The 21,070-nt window shown below is 35.5% G+C and overlaps 1 protein-coding gene across 2 annotated transcripts in view; it reads right to left on the bottom strand.

Annotated features, from left to right (window-relative positions):
- PRKX (protein kinase cAMP-dependent X-linked catalytic subunit) overlaps window positions 1-21,070 on the bottom strand; it is a 59,301-nt gene that overhangs the window by 7,150 nt on the left and 31,081 nt on the right. For both annotated transcript variants that reach the window (XM_071813178.1, XM_065857143.2), the window contains exons 3-7: window positions 18,652-18,915; window positions 12,150-12,269; window positions 7,937-8,032; window positions 3,693-3,750; window positions 1,047-1,124 (exon numbers count right to left, since the gene is read on the bottom strand). In XM_071813178.1, coding sequence (XP_071669279.1) covers window positions 1,047-1,124; window positions 3,693-3,750; window positions 7,937-8,032; window positions 12,150-12,269; window positions 18,652-18,915 — 616 coding nt within the window. The remainder of the gene's footprint in view (window positions 1-1,046; window positions 1,125-3,692; window positions 3,751-7,936; window positions 8,033-12,149; window positions 12,270-18,651; window positions 18,916-21,070) is intronic.

Below are 21,070 nucleotides of genomic sequence, written 5' to 3'. Positions count from 1 at the left end.
AATAATAAAAATGCAATACAAAGGATGTTTGAACCTGAGACATTTGATTTGTGTGACTGGGATTTTCAGTAAATGATTTGAAAACATGAACTGGGTGTAGTAACCATTAAAAAAACCTCAAAACCCACACACTCAAAACAATGTAAAACCGTGTTTGTGGACTGTTTTTTTTTTTTTTTTTTAAGAAAAAAGTCACCTACAGCTTTGTATTAGGATGTTGTCCACAAGAACACATCAAAAACATTTTTATCTCTTACCTATTTTGCAATAATTCAATTTAAGGTATCTAGCCAGAAATTCTTTATAAGAAACTAATGCAAAGAAAAGGAAGAGCAAACATTTAATCAGTACTTGAGTGACTGCATACAGCAACCTGTGTTAATGAAAATCATTGCTCTAAGAAATCGTACTAGTTAGGACTTGAAAAAGGAAAGGAGGAAGGCAGTTTTACTTCCAAAGGACTTTAAAAAGCATTTTGCAGTGTTGATAGCTTTTGCAAATGTCTGCCCTCATAGAATTCAGTGCTGTTAAAAAGTATGTTAGAATTACATTCATAAATCTTTCCCTCTCACCTTCCCTATTCTTCCTACTCCTATATGCCTTACATTTTATTAAAGCATTTACCTGAATTGAACTTGGCACTAAAATTTAAAGCCCAAAGTAAGAAAATTCCACAGATATAAGGGCAAGAAAAAAAAAAATCTAACCAAGACACCAATTCTCTTTCATCCCCCAACATAAAACACTTAAAACAAGTAGGTACTTGTAAAACCCAAAAACTGAAAATTAAATGTTGTATTTATTAATGAGCTTCAGCAAAACAGAGCAGGGATTTTTTGTTTTAGACATTTTGTATATAGACAAAAATGCAAGTAGACAGTCATATAAATTCTGCAATGTATAAGGGAAAAATTACATGTAATTATTGATGTGTGCATATACACACACATGAACATAGATGCAACAGGCAAGCAAACCTCAACAGATCATCTTAAAAGAACAATGATTTCTTGTTGTGGTCTTATACAGTATTTTGCAGAATATACCTTTAGTCTCCTTTGTGGTACAGCGTCCCAATCTACAGACCTGAACCATCGATGTCTCTTCACATCATCTGCTCCATTCTTTGAAGAGAGAAAAAAAAAAAAATTTAGTAAGTTATATGTATGCCAAACCATGTATTTAATCGTAAGAACTGTGGTATCAAGTCAGACTAATGGTCCACCTAACCTTTTCTCTTTTCTCAGGTGGTAATTACTAAAAGATTCTACAGGATAAATTCAGTGTTATTGCTGGAACTTGTGCTGTGGTAGGGAAATAAGATATCCCCCCCCCCCCTTTTTTTTTAATCAGCATTCTTCTGATAGAAAAAAGATCAAAAGAATAGGCTCTAAAATACCCACAAAACCATTCACTGCAGCGCTACTCACTTCTGTTTTCTTCAACATTTTAGCGAATGCCTCTTATTCAGACATACTTTATAACTCTTTCATTAAGAAAAAAAATAACTGAGGGTTGACATTGTCTCAAAAATGATGTCTGGTAAGCACGTAGTTTTACCAAATATGACAGATGTTTAGTGCTGACAAGAAGTAGTTCTCAGTACTACTCAAAAAGTATATGTAATAAAACCATTTGTTTTCATTTTAGATATATCGTATTTGCCTTGCAATGCTTATTCTCTCTGGGCTGACTATTTTGATTATGTACATAAAGAATGAAAATGTCTCTTTTTCCTCTCTTTTTTTTTTCCCCCCAGGATGAAGCTCGGTTCAAGCACAGACTCATTTTCAAGGCATCAAGCACTGGAGTAAACCAGCTGTTTCTTTCTCAGGCCTGATCACAGCACAGCTTTAACGCACAGCACTGAAACTCACACCACATGCAGCTCCATGGAATGGAACACACCACACATTTGTTTTATTCAGACTTATATGGAATGAGACTACCTCTGCTCAGATGTAAAGAGGCAATAGGGAGAGTAATTTATCACCTTGTTCCCTCAAAAGCAGATCTGATTGAACGCTTCACCAGAAAATGCCCAATGGGATTTAAATCTTTTTAAACCAACTATAATTATGGAAAAGGATCAGACTTAAGACTGAGCTAAAGCCCCCACACCAAATCCCACTTCAAATTAGAACTATTTTTGATTTTGGCATTTTAGTCCATTGCAGGGAAAAACCCTCAAACAAACCAAAGCAACCACAGACTTAAAAAAAAAAAAAAAAGAAAATAAAAAAGAAAGCAAGCCAAACACATTTCCCAAACCCAAAGTTTGAATAAACCAAGGATTGTTTTTGTTTTCCTTCAAAACCATCAAAAGATATAAAAGTTTGCACTGCTCAATAACTTCCTAAATTTTCAGTTCATGAAAATTTGGCTTTAATCCTCCTGATGCCCATGCCTCCCCCTGCCCCAACACTGTAAAGTATCAAAGAATTCCGAAGGATAAGGGAAACATTTATTTCCTAGGTTTTCTTACCAGTCTAAGTTTGTTCCATAAAAGGCTCTGAAAAAGAACTCTGGACAGCAGGTTCCACCATCTGTACTTATATCAAGACGTTCAAGGAACCTGGATGACTGTGCATCTTTTAATACCTTTACCTCTGTGCAACATAAATTGTGCTTTGTGCAAAAAAGCAAACCTCGGAAATGGAAATTTTAGCTCTCTCTTAAAAACTAAGAGATTACACAAGCTAGTTTAGGTATCTGCAACACTGTAACAACAGTAACAAGTCAATGGAATACAGGATTAACATACTCTGCCAGAATGGTAAATTATCCTACACTGACTTTTGTGTGGTACTTTGGCCAGCCTGATAAAGTACAGAGTTAATTCACATGCAGCTGATTTCTCCCTGCGCTGCCAAACACAGCTGATGCACAGCTGCAGAATCACATCAGCTTGTAATGCTGTTGTCATCTTCTTGGTATTACAAGCGGTACCACATCTGCACAACTCCCAGAATTCACAGGGTTGATGTATCACAGATACAGGTGTGTTTCTGAGGCAGGCTGGAAAGCTACCTGAGACACAGAAGCATATTTTTGACTAGTAAGCTATTGTCTTCAGAAGTCTGTTTAGAATAGCATGAATAATTCTGCTTGGTGGAAGACTATTTGACTGTACTTAATCAGCCCCACCACCAGACTGTCAAGACAATGACCAAACTGCACTACAAGGCACTACAACAACCCTCATACTCTTCAAAAATAATTTTTAGGCTTGAAATTCGATTAGTGTTCCTTCTGGGCTTAAACAAATCCAAAGGAAGAACCAAACCACCCGGTGCCCTGTACTACAGGTTTCAGCACCATATTTCTGGTCTAATGTAAGTCTTCAAATTAATCAGTAAACTGGCATGTGGTGGTTTTTTTTTGGTGTGGGGGGTGTTTTTTTGTTTTGTTTTTCTACTTTTTTTTCTAGGGGGATGGGGCACTGGAGTGAGGCAAGAGGAAAACTGTCATGAAAGAAAGTATTAATCCAGACGAATAGGAGTATGATTTACAGAAAAACACAGTTAAACTTTACTTCAGTTGTGCAATCCTAAATGCAATGTATGAGAAGATATATCTCAATTTCATGCTTATAAAAACAAAAGCCATAGAAGAGCTCTTCTACATCTCTCCTACAGAATTCTTTCAATCTTGTGCCACATTCTGTGTTACATCTAACATTTTATACCAACCTTCATATTTCCTAATCGTCTTGTCCTGTCAACCACAAGCAGCTTCTTAATAAGGTCTCTGCAGTAAAGAAAGCATGTTCTCTGTTAAACAAAAGTAATTTATATTTGACTGTTGTACAAATGTTACAGAATGAGTGTACTTCCCTTTGATTACCTAATACTGTGCATCATTTATCCATTCATTTCCTTCATATTTTATGACACAAAAATAAAAGTTTAAGAAGTAACAACCTGTTCTGAAAGGAACTTGCAGAATTCTTGCACGTTCCTTTCAGACTCCTTCAAGAAACAAAGGAGAAAAACTTTCTCTGTCCTCCCCTGCAAAGGACTATCATTTTATTTGGTTTTGGTTTGGTTTGTTTTTTTTTTTTTTTTTTTTTGTTGTTGTTGTTGTTGTGCTTTGCTTTTTGTTTGTCTTTGTATTTTGCTGGGTATTCCAAATCTCAAAATGGACCTCAAACCTCTTTGGCAGAACATAACTCTAATATATTTTTAAAATAAGGATAAAGCTGCATCCTCGACTTCATACACTGACATTTAAATTCTGTGGCAGCTATATGTTCACAGAAACCATGCAAGAGCTAGTCGTCTTCTTAAAACTACTATCTATAAGCTTTAATTTCACTGAAAATGAAAAGCTTCCCCTGAGATCCTAGTTCATTGAACAGTTCTACGTAAAGCTAAATCAACATTTCAAAAGATGAACCTAAGTTCAGACATAAAGGACTTCTACTTTAATAAGAAATTACTTTAAATATTAAGAATCAAAAAACTCCAACAAAAACTCATAGTATCACAATTTATTGAGGTAGCTTGATTACTTATGAGTTGAGAGAAAAATCTGGCAGTAGCTTTTTATCTTGAAGATTATTTTTAGAATAACAGCATTATGGTCTCATGTAAGTACCAACAACAGGAAAGAACAAAAGTTTACCCATCCTTCTTCCTACAGCCTTGAATAGAACTGAGAAATGCAATACCGTATAAAATGCTAGGGATCCACAGAGTACTGCTAATTCCAATTTTTAACTTTACAGAAGATTTAAAAAAAAAAAAAAACCACCAAAAAAACCCAGCTTTACTTACAGAAAATAATGCAAACATATCAATGACACACCTGCCTCTCTCCATCCCTGACTGCAATACCTACTATCCCAAAACAAAACCAGTATTATGTCACCCTTGAAATCACAAAAGCATATGCACAAAGAAAATATGAACTGAGAAAGTGGTAGAATGTTTGAAAAGCTGTTGTATTTGGCAGGAATATAGTTCTTAAATTCAACTGGAAAAACATTCAGTTGCCAGATAAAAGGACAATAAAAAAGGCAAGGTAGAAATCAATTTTTAAAACCCTCATGATCATTCCAGACAATCAATGTTTGGATTAGATTAAATCATGTGACTAAGTCCTTTTACAGTCACCTTAACTGAAATAATTCCTTTTAGGTCTTCATGGAGAAGACCATGCCTTTTGGAGAAGGCCACAAGAACAGTTATAACCAGACTTTAAAGGAGACTTCAGAAGTATGCCTGAAAAGAAAACCAGAAACCCAGAAGTCAATTCACAGGCTATACAGCCAAAGATAAATCATGGAGTTCCCTGTTCCTTTAGAACCAGAAATCATTCAATGGATCATTCCTGGTTTGCTTCAAAAATTAATCTTAGAAAAGCACAGCTAAGGCATGTGCTTGCTCAGTGGTACTGTGCTGCCATTAAAGAGGAAGGCATTCAATGGAACAAATAGCTATTAAACTGAATCAAGTAACAGACAGTTTAGTGCTTCTTTATTGCAATTTCTAAAGAATCATTTAGAAATGATCATATTAAAGTCAATCCAATAGATATGTTAATGTGTGTATTTAAGGAATTAAACTCTACAGCAAGATCTTTCCAGACCAATAATTAAACTGTTATAGCACTGATGCTTCATCTGGTATTTTCCAAAACTGCCTTAGCAAAGTTTACAAAAGAAAAAAAAAGAAAAATATAAAAAAATAATTTATAAACTCATTAATAACCAAAGAAATAGGTAGAGCATAATTAATACTTATGTTTCATCAGAAATAAAGTAACACAAAACTACTGACAGTCATATTTTGGAATTTCTAGTTGGTTAATTTATTAACACATCATGGCAGAAGCTCCTCTTCAGAGGAGATTTGAACTAATAGTCAAACACATCAAGGACTTCCATATATACAGGACAAAGGACTTGGAAAAAACATCAGACCAAATTGCAAGGTGGTTCACAAAAGGGACACAGCAGAGAGTAGCACGAAGAGATGCTGGATCAGGTTGACAGGAACAGCACCGATACAAGACAAAAGTGGTACAAACTCAAAGGGTAAGAAGTGCAGGAGGATGATGGGGAATAGGTGGGTAGAAAAAAACGTCAACCAGTAAGCTTCTGTAGTATATCTAGGTAGAAAAGTTTTCTCAGAGTTCAAAAAGGAAAATAGTTTTGTTGCCTAAGAGCAGAAAGCTGAAGTTCAATTGTTATAAATACTATATATAGCACTAATATTCCATACATAGCTTGGATGTGACAGGACACAAAATAGCCTTCATCCTTGCTGAGATACCAACTGACAGGAAGAAAAGAGAGAAAACAAATGCCATAGAACTAAGGTAAGAAGCAGACTGTCATCTTAGGACAAAACAATCTTGGCACTTGCTTTAGGCTAATAGTGCAGAGATTTTAAAGGCTATCAAGTTCCATGTATTGTGGTTTAAAAAAAAAAAAAAAGGAAGAAGATCACACAAACCCAAGGTATGAAAGGAGCAAAGTCCAAGCTAGCATTCCATGAGACTTCTTAACACAGGAGTGTAATGGGAATGAGTTGCCAAGCACATACTGAAAGTACATCCAAATAAGAAAAGCCAGGAAAGAGGTGTATCAACAACTGTATTAATTAATATATCCTACAATTTCTTGACAGTCACATCTAGACTGAAAAGCCTGCATATGCATGCTTACTACCGTAACTAGGAAACTTCACAGCATCTTCTACATAATAGAAATCAGTGTCAGTTCGTGAATGCTGTGCACAAACAGAAACTAACAGCATCTCTACTTTTAAATGCTTTCACCATGTTAGACAGCTTGTTAGTAATAATAACCTAATTTGAGCTGTTAATATTCTGGTCACACTCTAATACTTTAGTGCACACAATATTAGATGAGCTACTCAGTTTTCTTCCTAAGAGAGACAACAGTTAGGAAGACAAGACAATGAGACTACACTACACTGGAAACAGCATCAAGATAGTACAGGAAAACTCTTTTAATAAGAAATACTAATATGAGACATTGATCAGTCTATGGTGATACAGACATGCTTGATTCAGTGCACTTGATCATTCAATGAAGGCTTAAAAAAATCCTCCCCAAATGATTATTTTTGCAAGAGGATTCATAAGAATTCAGAGAAAGTTGGACAGATTTCATTAGATTTGCCCTATAACATTTTATACATTTTCCTATTGGTGACACCAAGCAAGTGCCATCTCTAAGGTCACTTCTCCAAAACACCTTGAATGATTAACCTGGGAATTTAAGAAAAACTTCTTGTCCTCACTAACTCAATCATCTCTATTTCTGAGGAGAAACTTCATGTTTAAAATAGCACTCCCCCTGTTCTAATGTTTACTGACAATTACTTCAATCATGGAACTTTTTAATAGTGGAAAGCATTTCATCTGCAATATACCTGTAATGATTGCAAAATACTAGGAATAAAGTCACAGACACATGTGTAAGACTGCATACTGAACTGGGGCGCTGCTATCAGAAGCAGAAGTTGATTTAAACTGGAACTTCTGAAGTACTGGAGTTAATTCAAATAGTGATTTAACTGGTATGTATTTATACAAAGAAACAGTTTAGTGCCTGCTTCCTGCTCTCCTAATTTTCATTCATTTAAGATTATCTCCTCGTATTTCACCTCTTTTATTTCTTCCAGGCACCAACATAACACTAATGAGCTTTGTACAAGGTGGAAAAGCATTTAATATTCCAAAATATGCAGAAAAGAGAGGCAGATACTATCATACAATATTGAAGTCTATCAAACACATAATTTTACTTGGACTGCAAAAGCAAACGTAATCTAAAGTGTTTTCCAACATGGTATTTTAGAAAATCAGAATCTGATGTCTGGTCTTCTGTGAAGATCCTTTAGAAACAGTGCTGAGGAGGTGTTCAGAATATAAAAGGCAGTGTTAGGAGTCATGGACTTACTTTACATATAAATCCAAATGCCTCGGGAAATCTATTTTGCCAGCAAGAATCTTCTGATATATACCAAAGGGATTGTCATCAAAAAATGGAGGAAACCTATTTTAATACAGCAAATGTATAAAAGTTAGAAAAAGAATTTCTGAAAATCTTATACACAGTATTACATCATAGTAATTCCCATCAGAAATTGATTATATAGATCTTTTTGGTAGGGCATCATCAAATACTACCTTGATGAGTAACTTAAGGCTTCTATTGCAAAACAGAAAACATTTTTGTATGCAACACACCAAATATGGAATTAAAACTATTAAAAAAGTATTACAAGAAGGATATTTATTACATTAAAGCAGTAAAAAATATCAAATATGAAACAAAGTCTCAGTGTTGAAGTAAAAAAAAAAAATGCTTTGCCTTTGTCTATAAAACCCAAGGGTACACTTTGCAAAACAGTACTGCCATTTTTGATTGTCCTGTAACTGCAGGCACACCTTTCTTCACTAGTATGTATGTGAAGTGTCAAAAGGACCCTCATATGAATAGACTGTCCAGTTTAGTTATTTGTTGGACTTCTTGAATTCTAGTCTATGTTTTGTTAGAGAAAGTTTGAAAGAGACAGATTGTTCAGAACCTGACATCCTCTCAAAGTGCAACTGTCTTTCTATGTCAGACAGATAAAAGACTCATTTCAATATCTTCTCAAGATGATCACTAAATCAAGATGCAATTAACATTCTACACTTACTATTTGCTAATAAGTTCTTATTGAACTTAGGAGCTAACAGTGAGACTAATTCTTGTCTTACAGCTACAGTAAGAACTGAGTTTTCTGTTGTGCTTCCTTGACCATTATAGCACATACCTCAATTACTGCAAGAATCTCAGTGTGAGTACCTATACATGACAGAATCATGTAGGCTGGAAAAGACCTTTAAGATCATTGAGTCCAACCAATTGCACAAAACAATTAGAACGAAACTTTGTGACTATGTATTACAAAGGTGCCAGCTGCAGTAAGCAGACTGATATGAAATGTGTTTTTTTATCTCCAAACGTTCTGTGCACTACTGAAGTGTGAAATCATGAAGTATGTTTTCACATATTTACATGTTTAAATCGCTGTTTACCTTTCCACTTTGAAAATTTGAAATTACTGTGTCTAGAATTCTTGAGAGAAATTTAAATCACACTCGGCTACATAATAATCTAATAGCAACACTGCTTAAAGTGTATTTGACTTGTATGCCAAATTAGAATAGCTGCTAAAGATTACACAGTTTTCTTACAAACAAACTAAATTACTTGACTTTGGATACTGCTTGCAAATGTCAGTCTGCAACACAGCACAGATTTTAGACAAAACAACAGAAGTATTGTGCTGGAATCTGCCTAATAAATCAACAAAACCCCCCTTGAGTTTCAGACTGTCTTCACACCATAACACAAATATAAACAGCTGCCTTTTTTCCACTAATTGAAAAGAAGCTAAAAAAAAGTATATGCTACAACAGCTGCAAACCATTCATTCCCTTTGCTAACTGATGCATAACTATGGCACTGACATTGGCCTCAAAGATAACAGTTTAGCAGTGAAGAGGAGAAGTTTTAAAACCTCAAGGGAAAACACATAGGTCTCAGAATATGAAAACAGCAACCATTAGCTACCTAAAATGACAGACCAGCATATCACATACGACCACCACAGCAACTATGAAACACAAAGCCCTCACTAAATGAGAAAATTCATTTAGCTACACATCTAATGACAGTACAATTACAAGCTACCATATCTAACCTAAAATAAAAGGTATATTTTCCTCTGTTATAGATTTTAATGGAACACATTTACAGAAAAGTAACAGATCTTTCAACTCTTTCTACTGCTGGTTTGTTTAGCGTGTTCAAGTTAACTTGATGATCTCAATGTTACTAATCTGCTCTGCAAAGATTTCTTTTCACCCCTGGTTCTCCTTGTTCTTTCCCCTTCCTGTATTTTACTGTCTTAAACCTAAATGGGTCCTTGCCTTAAATCTAGTATGTGCAGGACTAGAATTCCATGAGCCACTAGAGATTAAGTTGGAGAAATAAGACACTACAGAACAAGAAAATGTGGGTTTGCTTGTTTGTTTTTAGAAAGACTATTTCCTTATGCACACATCTACCAATTATTTTTAATTGCTTTCGGGGTTCAGAGAGAGTAACTTCAGGAAATAACTACCAAATGTCTTAGGTAATTTACTTGCAGACAATAACTTAGTCTTCAAGTTAAGTTTTGTTCATCTACTAATAATTTTTACATTTCTTAAATCCTCTTCGAATTTCAAGGGCTTCAAAGTTACTTAAGACTGCTTTGGCATCAACAGCTTTAATAATAAATACCAAGACATCTTGAGCTGGTGAGGAAAAGCATTTTAAAACACTGTTGCCAACAATAGTGGTAAGCTGATAAAATGCTAGAAGCATATGCCCAATCTGACAACCTGCCATCTGAAAGAAAACACACACACCACAATCGCCAGCTCCCTCAACCCCCAGAATCTTAACCACCCTAAGAAAGTAGTATCAACACCCCCATCCCCTAAAAACAAAACAACACAACAAAACACTAAAAAAAAAAAAAAGGCAGCATCCAACCATTATGAAAAGAATATCTACCCAAATACCATAGCAAAACCAGTTACAAAAATCACTTGCAGCAGACAGCTGCTGTGTCAATCAGCCTTCTCTAACAGTTGCCTTTTAGAAATGTGTTATTTATCTCTATTGGTTAAGAGTCTCTACAGCCAAAGTGCTTCTATTAAGCCTAGGGGAATCCAGATCTCATCATCTGAGCCAGACGGTTTCAGGACACAGATGATCCTATATAGTAATCTGTGCAGCTGCTCCCTTCTTCTATGAAGAACATATACCAGTCACAGGTCTTGACGTCTCACTCCAGAGATTAAATTTTGCTTGACCTGTAGTCATTATGTTAACTTTGCAAACCATGTTTCTATTGCTGCTTTAGCATAGAGAATCCTATCAACACCTCTGTAAGGCACGGAAGGGAAAAACGCCCAATATGGTCTCACGCTGAGACCAGACAGATGAGACAGTGATCCCACCAAAAGCAGTGGCAGGAAGGTAAATCACTCAGACTAGAGCTGGGAGACCACAGCACCTGTGCTCGCATTGAAACACCAGATAAATTTATCTGCAGTCTTCATGCTGTCTAGGACTAAGATTAGTGGCAAGAAGGCTGCTGGGAACCTCTTGCTCCTTTCAACCCTCCAAGAAGGACCCCCTTGATTAATATGGGCCACTCACCCTTAGAGGGAGCATGGAAGAGGCCTCTGCACAGATCAGCCTATATAAATAATGACTTCTATAATATTAGACCAGTCAAGCATGTCTGGGTCAGCCAGGAACTATTAGTACATTTGCTGTCCTGGGACAAAGTTTTGATGCCGTTGGTGAATTTCTTCACAGCCAACACACACGATGGACTGGAGCTCTGCAGTGATCGGCCATCACGGGAACTGTCTGCTCAGGCAATCTGAGAAGCTTGTCCAAACATCAGAAGAGTCACTGAAATTATCCTGAACTGACAGTGCTGTACACAGAAAGGAAGAACAAATCCATGCAAGGATGTTTCTGTTCTGACTTCATTCTGTGGGGCTGCAGATCCAGGATGAAGGGCCATAAAGCATCCTGATGCACCCGCAGGGCATGAGAAGGCACAGAGTATGCTGGCCCTGGTACCAAAAAGTAGTTCTAACGACTATGAAACTAAAACTGATGAAATACACCATGTTTTTTCCAAAGCTATGAAACTCTTGCTTTCACCTGCATTTGTTCTACTGCACCAATCACAGCAAAACTCATTTCTTTCAAAATGCCATTTCTTTTTTAGCAAGTACCTTCAACAGATATAAGCCAAGACAAAAAAAAAAAAAAAAAAAAAAAACACGGCAAAAACATATGGATGCCTTATTCAGCATATAATTTCATGGTCTCCCTAAAACAGTAAAAACCAACCAAACCAGCAAACGCAAAAAAGTAAATCTCGGTAACAACAGTGAAGTCTGTTATTTTGTACAGTCTCCCAATTAGTTTCTTCAGAGATAGAAATGAAACTGGTATATCAATAATAAATTTAGCGCAAATTTACAAAACTAGTAAATAAATCTGTATTACATCATATTGCCGTGATATAGGAATCACTATCACTTACCCTGACAACATCTCAAATATAAGAATTCCCAGGGCCCACCAATCTACAGCTCTTCCATGGCCTTTACTTTGTATAACTTCTGGTGCAAGGTACTCAGGAGTGCCACAGAGAGTCCATGTCCTGGGAGGAAAAGGAAAAAAAGAAAAACACACAAAGCAAACAACCAAATCAGACTAAATGGAAATAACAGTAACATTAAAAAAAAAAAAAAAAAAAAATCACACACACAGATCGGAAGTACCAAACATATGCCTGGGTATATTTATTGTATATAGGAACAAGAGGAAAAAGAAAGAGCTCTACAAGATTTAAAAGGACTGCTTTCATGCTGCTCTACAATTCTTCTCTAACAGTGATCTATGTAAATTACGAAATTTCTTGGCCACAGGAAGCAACCGTGCACCGAGTTTCTCAGCTGCTGGTGTGGTATCCATTAGGCTATATGTTGTTTCGAAATTATTAGCAGTGGTTCTCACACTGTAAGTTGCACATCCTTGGAATTCATGGACTACTTCTGACAGGGCCAGCAAACAGCAACCTTATTGGCTTTTTCCAGCAAAAAGGAAAAAAAAAAATGTTTAGAAAAAAATAAAGGGAAGAGGGGGAAATAAAAAAAATAGTAGCTCATATCAGTAAATAGCTGCAGACATCAGTAAGATTCCTTTTCCAACATAAGCAACACTTTTCAAATAGTATTAGAATGTAACCCATCATCACTCTCACAATATCCATCAAAACGAAAACATTTTGTGGTTTTAATTATTTAAAATACAAGGTGTAATAAAGCAAGTGTGAGACATGTAAGTAATGCTGATTTTGATCTATTTTAATGTCATTTTTAGTGATAAACTCAAGATATACATGTCATATTGCCACCTGATTTAAATGTGTATTTCAAGTTATATAAATTCATGAAATAAATCGAAGAGGTTAAATACAAAGACCAAATTACAATTTGAAACACAGAAAATTCTGAAATAGATTATTTCAAGAAAGAAATCTTCTTCGTAATAATACCAAGGCAGGATTTCCTTGGCTTTACTACCTTCACTTGTATTTAAATACACGTTTGAGGAAAAAAAAGTTCTTTCATTCTGAGTAAAATACACGTCCATGATAGCAAGATACAAGATGAAACTCTGAAAAAGTGTTCATAAATTCAAGAAAAGATGAAACAACAAAAGAGAATGAGAAAAAAAAAAAGTATATTGCGTTTTAAGAAGAGTTCTAGTAAAAAAAAGGCAAATAATGCAGTTACAAAATTAATGGTAACTGCATATGACTTTTAACTTGCAACAACAGAAACTCAATTTTTTTTTCTATTTGTGAGTGCAGGAAGAATCTTCTCCAAGGCATGAATCAAACTGGTAACATGGTCCTGAAAAAATGCATTAAGACGAATAGCAATAAATTTTGGAAATAGTGTATACTAATATAATATATACCCCTTTCAGTGTCTAGTTTTTCCTACCACTGTTCTGCTAAACTTAACAAGTTTTTTTTCCTAACCATAAATGGATATTTAAGATGCACCTCATCGAATTTCAGACTTCTAACATTTTAAAATTTTATTATGTTTTAAAGATTAAATAATACACTTATCTTAAACAGAGCTTTTGCGTGGGTTTTTTTGTTTTGTTTGGGTTTTTTTTTGTTTTGTTTTCCTTTGTTTGCTTTTTTTGTTTGCTTTTTTTTATTTTTTTAAGCCTTAGTCTTGATTCATAAAAATACTTAAAATAAAGGAAGAGGAGCTGTACAGCCAGTCAAGACTTTATTTAAAGATTTATGATACACAGAACTGAATTTCTTTAGGTTTGATTTTAATATGACAAAAGCTAAATTACTCCAGCTAAACTGTCATAATGCTTTAGACACACTATACATGCACATGGTCCATGGCTTTTGAAACTATGCTCATTAGTGTAAAGAATACATCTTTAATTTTTATAATAAAAGGGTGGCATTAATTTTTATTGCTAGAAAATATAAACTCTTATTTTCCAAATCAACCATACTCAAGAAAATTCTTACCTCCAGCACTGCTTTACACACTACTGCCATCTAGCAGTTGCCTAGATCTGGACTGGGTAACCAAGAAAAACAACAAAAGTTTTGTTGTGTTTTAAAACAGAATATTCCCCCCCCTTCCCCAGAATTTAAAAAGCTTGATTACAATCCATTGTATGAATTGTTATTCATACCGACTTAGCCAGCTCTCCAAATGAAGCAACTGCCAGTTTTACTTTATTTGGAAGAAGGGCTATACAAATACAGCAGAGAAGGCAGGCACATGTGTTTTACTGGGCAAGTCAGTTTGCAGGACAATGCCCCACCACACTCATCCTTTCCACTACCAGAAGTTCCAGCACTATGAATGCACAAATTCAGCAAAGATGCAGCCTTCAGTTGCTTCAACCCCTATCAAGGTCATTTACGGGGAAAAAAAAAAAAAAACAGTTTAACACATGACCATGACTTCCAAGACCCACATAAATTGCTGGTAACAATGTAACTAAAATGATCCTTGATTACCTTACAGCTTAATCACAATCTTTTTTACTCAAGCAAAAGGAAAGCCACAAATTAAGGAAAGTCAAACATAACTTTGAGTTCCCTAGTTGGACTATGAAATAAAAATCTGCTACCACCAGCAGGTCATCTACCTCTTAATTTCAATCAAATTTATGTTTACTAACTACATAAAAACACAGAGGAAGCTTAAATTCTTTGTCAAGCTGTGTATTTGTGTCATATGATCACTGTATTCCTCTTTATTTGGTCATGAAACAAACTACTCAATATACTGGAAAGTGCATCAAGTAAATTCCATAAAAAGACCAAATTGTTTTAAGTATTGTTTTATTATTACTATTTCATGACTGCTGCATATGCATCTGAAATTCCAGATTATCCTTTTGAAGATTAATTTTGAAGCAAAAAATAAGAATAGACTCTTCTCTTCAAACTGCTACAAAAATTCCACTGCTCTGGGTTTTCAAGATAAAAGCTGAAATACAGGCAAGCAATACTTGATAAAGTTGAAAATGTAATTTTAGATCATAAAAATGAAACAAAGCTTCTTCTATGGTCACAAAGATAAGCTATAAAACAATATTTGTTTGTTAACAGTATTATTTTAAGAAGTTAACTCTCGATGGTTAACATATTTTAGTGTTCAACACCATCCAGCATCGACCTCTTCGGTCTCGAACAAGCTTTTCACATAGGAGCCAGAGATTAGCAACAACGTACTTTTTGCTATTCTCTTCTGGAAGTTTCTCCATAATTATACTCAAAGGAGAATGATTTGTTTCCAGCCCACAGAAGTTTGGTCTGCAAGACATCCTTGCTTCCACAGTGACACACAATATACTTTACAAACAAGATTTGCTACATCTTGTTTTATTTTATTCTTTCTCTTTAAGTCCACTTCGCAGAACAGCCATGAGGTACATGCAGTTTAAGCAACAGTGCAGAAGTATCCCCAAAATCAAATAAAACTAACAGTGAATAACAGTCCTCAAAAAAAAACCCACAAAAACCATGTTTACTTGAAACTTTCATAAAACTGAGTGAAGCCTGTGCATAAAAGAAAATAAAATTCTATGAAGTTTTGTTTTAGGTTCTCTGAAAGAACGCAAGAGAAGAAAAAAATAAAACCCAAATGAACAAAAGAAAACAACAACAAAAAGAAAGAAACATTAGGAAAGATCAATACTTGTTTAATGGATATACTAGATCTGAAAAGTGGTATATGCTTTCCAAAAAAAGAGAAAGATCTAAAAATGTAATGGTTATTCAAAGCAAGTCATTCCTACATCCCTAAGGTGACCCCCTTCCCCTCCTTTTTTCTCTCTACATGGCCTCTTTCTAGAAGTAGCAGCACGTATATTTTATGTGAATGTACTTACAAGAAACTGAAAAGGTTATTAAATCTTCAGTTAAGGAACATTAAGATGGAAATAAAAAGAAATAAAGAGCTGCTGAGGCAAAGACATACTGTTTTGGAGTAAAAATTAGAATTTTTAAAAGTACACTATGGCTGAGAAGGAAGGAACGAGGATAAGCAGAAGGACATATCCAGAAGGAATAGGAGGAGACAAGAACACCTCCTCGCTTTCCTCCTTCCTCTCTCTCTAAAGAAAAAAAATATTCCAGTCTAGCCCTTCAGATAATTTACTAATAAGAAGGCAGGTGTGCAGTCTGCTTCTCACAGCAGGAACATGAGCTCAAGCTGGTTGCTCTCTCTAAAGAGCACCTCCATAGTAGATGGACCTGGTGAGAATGCTTCACTCTTTCACACGTGGTAGCAGGAAGAAAGGAAAATGCATACAGAGAAGTCTCAATTAAGCAACTACAGAATCATTTGTAGGAAATAATATGTATCATAAAATCTGCAAATGTACTGAAGGTCTTCTGTAGACCATGCTTCATTTTACATGTCAAGTTTCTCTAGGAAAACATTTGTTGTTCCTAAGTGGCAGTCTTCCTCACAGCTGTTTGAAAAACATACGTAGTTTGTGTCTTATTTTCACAACCACATGCACTATATATGTATACATATATATATACACACATATATACCTGTAAAGTTAATGTGTACAGATGTTTGTGATGCATAAAAATGACAAAAACATCTCTAATGCTTTAGATCAAATAGTCTGTGAAACAAAATAACCTACTGAAGTGCATTACTGGATAAATTGCTGACGACTGTATCTTTACAGTGACAAAAACAGCATCATGAAAATGACTACAGCTAGTAGGCTGAATACTGTGTAGGTGTAAAAAAAAGATAATTGGACTTGAATAGGTCACTACTGTGCTCTTTTCAACTTCATGTTCTGCATTTTATATTAGCTGTTGTACATTAATAGGTGAAGCAGGTATGACGAAAAACTACTATAGGGTTCTATGATTCAGTTCAACACAAATCGATCCGCCTCATCCCTGCTCTGTACATCTCCTCACCCAGCAAGATGTGATGCAAAAAAAAAATTTAAAAGCAGCAGTGGTAACTTGGTTTTGATGTCCTACAATGCATTTGAACACATTTACTCTTATAGATTCATCTTCCAGATTGAAAAATGTACTTTGATGTGAACTATCACCTTAATTTATGAACGGCTACTTCTGCTGTGCCTTTAACCCACAGAAATCCAAATTAAGAATAACCACTAAGTGGCAGTATCTGCATGTAAAAAGCAGGTCATGACAATTTGTATGACTGCCTTATAAAGAGATCGTCCTACTTTCTTAAATGGAAGTAGCCTTACCTCTTCCTACAAAAAGTTATTTTGATTTAAAAACAAAATATTGAAAAAAGCGCCGACATTTATAAACCTATCTTCTTGCCCAGTGAAAACTGAATTCAATCAAACATGCTGATATTAAAACACTGTGGTTTTAAAAGAGACTTTTAGACTTTAAGGATGAATAGAACCAGTGTACATATCAGATGCCTACTATTCTTGTGCAGAGGCAGCCCAGCACCGTGAGCATGTAACCAGTAGGCAAGGAACCTTTATGATCTTCGTAAGACCACTTGATCTCTCCTGTCTGACTTGTACTTCATAAGGGACCATTAAGAGTAGCTCCCTCAGAACCACCGTAATTTCAAACTGATCATGTAGAATTCTGTTTTTTTCCCTGTCCCCCACTGAACTGTTGCAGCAAACAGGTTAAAACTAATGAGGGAAGAGAGAGGATGAGCACCCATGTAACACCTCACTCACTTACTAGGCTGCCTCAACTGGAACAATGAGATACCGTCTCTCTCAAGAGGTGGCCCTAAGGCGTAATACCAAATCTTGTAACACTAATATGACAGGCTAGTTTTGCAATCCAAATGAGGGGTCTTGCCTTGGAAAGATAGTTCAAATGCAGAGAAGAGAAAAATTGCTGGGAAAAAATCTGTGCATTATCAAAAAGTTTACATACATCAGTAAAACAGACATAAGGCTGACAGTACTGTAGAAGTTAAATAAATACTTCTGATGCAGCTGGCCTTAATGTTTCTGTCTAGACTCTCCAGTTTCATTTTAGCAACAGGCTAGTGAAAACACAATATCCAGTTTTAAAATGTTATTCCCACATTTCAAAAATCTCTCTGAAAGGAAAGAAGAATGAAACACGTTACAAAACATTTAGCAATTCAACTTGCATGGAAGATTAATGTTCCATTATGTATAATATATTGATGTACACATCTCGATATTTGCTCATTTTACTTCAGTGAGCTCCCTTTTTACAAGATGACTACTGAAAACTTAAACAAACATACTCATATAAAAATATTTTTATGGTAGCTTATCTGTGATATTGCTCCTTGTTATACCAAGGGTGTAATACAGGTTTCCATACATCCATTTTAAGACTAAAATTTCCTTCATATTAAGGGATTTGATATGTCTGAAGTACACGCAGTACTAGATGAAATGCTGAGCTCTGAAATCAAACTTGTATTCTTCCAAATGTAATTACATTTCACATGTTCACTTACCTATCCACCAGTTTTTTAGCAAATCCAAAATCAGTAAGCTTGATATGTCCTTCTTTATCTAATAGTATGTTTTCAGGTTTTAAGTCTCTGTAAACTATTTCTTTGGAGTGCAGGTATTCTATTGCACAAATAATTTCTGCAGAATAAAACAGTCCTGTGCTGTTGTTGAACCGTCCCATGTTGCGCAGATAACTAAAAAGTTCTCCTCCTGGCACATATTCCATTAACATGTATAAAAAGCGTTCATCATGGTTGGTCCAAAATCTGTAATAAAAATATTATTTTATTGAATACATAATTTCTCTGTCTGATTTGCTTCAGAAATGAATTTCATAAAACGATCTCTGTTGCCCCAACTATGTACACAGTTAATTTATGGTTCCCATTGTTCAAATATTGTAACTCTAAAAATGTAGCAGTATTATGTAACAGATGTTCAAGCAGCTGACTTAACCTGAAAAGTAAAACAGATAATTCAGGATGTGCACAGCACAGGATAAGAGAGAAAAATCTAGCGGATGGATTCTGTTGCGTTGTACACAACAGGCCTCCTCTAAGCACCTAAAAAGTGACTTAGTCTACTGTCAGTCTGTTAAGACCAGACAATTCTTACATTTTACTTAATCAAATATTGCTATAGTGATGGAGAGTGAGCAGAACCTGCTTTTGTAAAGATGTTCATGAAAATATATTCAAAACCAGGACAAGAGAGTTCTCCTTCCCCCAGAAATACACAACCCCAAGTGAAGTGACTAGTTACTAGAAAAGCATCAGATCACAATGCTTGCTCTTCTATGGTATCTTTAAAGAAAAGCAACAGAAAAACAAACCAAGACTAGTTTCTGTAATTTAGACTATCGCCTTTAATTTAAGAACTATTGTTGTGGTAGATTTTTTTACTACAGTGCAGTAAAGAGCAGCTAAAGAAAGAAAATCACTCCATGTGGCTTACAAATGCTTCCTCACAGATAATAACTCCTCATGGGAATTTTTCCCAGATTCCCCAAAAACAAATTCTTTTTCTTTCTACCCATGTTAAAAAACTCATATTCCACACAACCTAACATAACAGAATCACAGAATCACAGAATTGGCTAGGTTGGAAAAGACCTCAGAGATCATCAAGTCCAACCCTTGGTCCAACTTCAGCCCATTTACTAGATCATGGCACTAAGAGCCATGTCCAATCTCAGTTTAAAAACCTCCAGGGACGGTGAGTCCACCACCTCCCTAGGCAGGCCATTCCAATGCCTGATCACTCTTTCCGTAAAGAACTTCTTCCTAATATCCAGCCTAAACTTCCCCTGGCAGAGTTTAAGCCCATGTCCCCTTGTCCTATTGCTAACTGCCTGGGAGAAGAGACCAGTTCCCACCTGACTATAACTTCCCTTCAGGTAGTTATAGAGAGCAATGAGGTCACCTCTAAGCCTCCTCCTCTCCAGGCTGAACAACCCCAGCTCCCTCAGCCTCTCAACAGTTAAGAAGAGAATAAGTATCTGATAACATATTGAACAATGTTCTGCTACTTTAAAACAAACAACTATCCCTATTATTTTAATAAAGAACACTGTATCCCTACCTACTTTATTGATAGAAAAATATTTTATTTAGCTTCTAGCAACTGTTTCTGCAGTATCACAAGAATGGAAAGATCAAATACCTTTTCAAATACCTTTTTTTTTTTTTTTCCATTCTTCTTTAGCTGGTTCCTAATTAAAGCATAGAGTCTCAAGACAGACAAGCATAGCAAATTGACCTCCCAAACCCATGAGGGACTTTTGCTCTGTAAGATTTCTTTCTTGATACCAGCACTGAGTGCAAGCAAGAAAATGAGACAGAGCATCAGACATGAGCACCAGCTCTACCATTTCCTCAAAGTGATGAATAAAGCAGAGCCCAGGCTTGCCTTTTGCTTTTATGGTACTACTTGCCTATCACAAAGTCATCAACATCATTAATTAGCTATTGATGTCCACAGTATCTTTATCAACTATGTAAAAACACTCTTGAGATGTATTTTAAGGAGTTGAGCAAAGTTGCACCTACAATACACAAATGTCATTTTTGCAAAGTGTTGTTTTATGAATTTGTATATGTATTAGGTTGGTACAAATGTAACTGCAGTTTGTGCGTTGTTGAAATTTGCCATTTGATATTGGAATACATTCCAAAATAAGCATTGTTATGTTACACATCATTTTAATGCACTATTTTCGCTTTATGTTTTGTTGCTATTGACTTATTACTTGCTGCTTATTTTACATTTATTCTAGACTATGGAAACAATGTGAAACAAAAAAGCAAATTTAAGTGGTTTTCTTATTCAAGTTCAAAATGGCTCATAAAGCAGCAGAGACAACTCACAACATCAACAATGCATTTGGCCCAGGAACTTCTCATGAACGTACAGTGCAGCGGT

This window comes from Patagioenas fasciata, chromosome 1 (genome assembly GCF_037038585.1).
Source record: "Patagioenas fasciata isolate bPatFas1 chromosome 1, bPatFas1.hap1, whole genome shotgun sequence".
NCBI lineage: Eukaryota > Metazoa > Chordata > Aves > Columbiformes > Columbidae > Patagioenas > Patagioenas fasciata.
The sequence above is the reverse complement of the archived record's forward strand: the minus strand, read 5'-3'. Positions and strand labels throughout refer to the sequence as shown.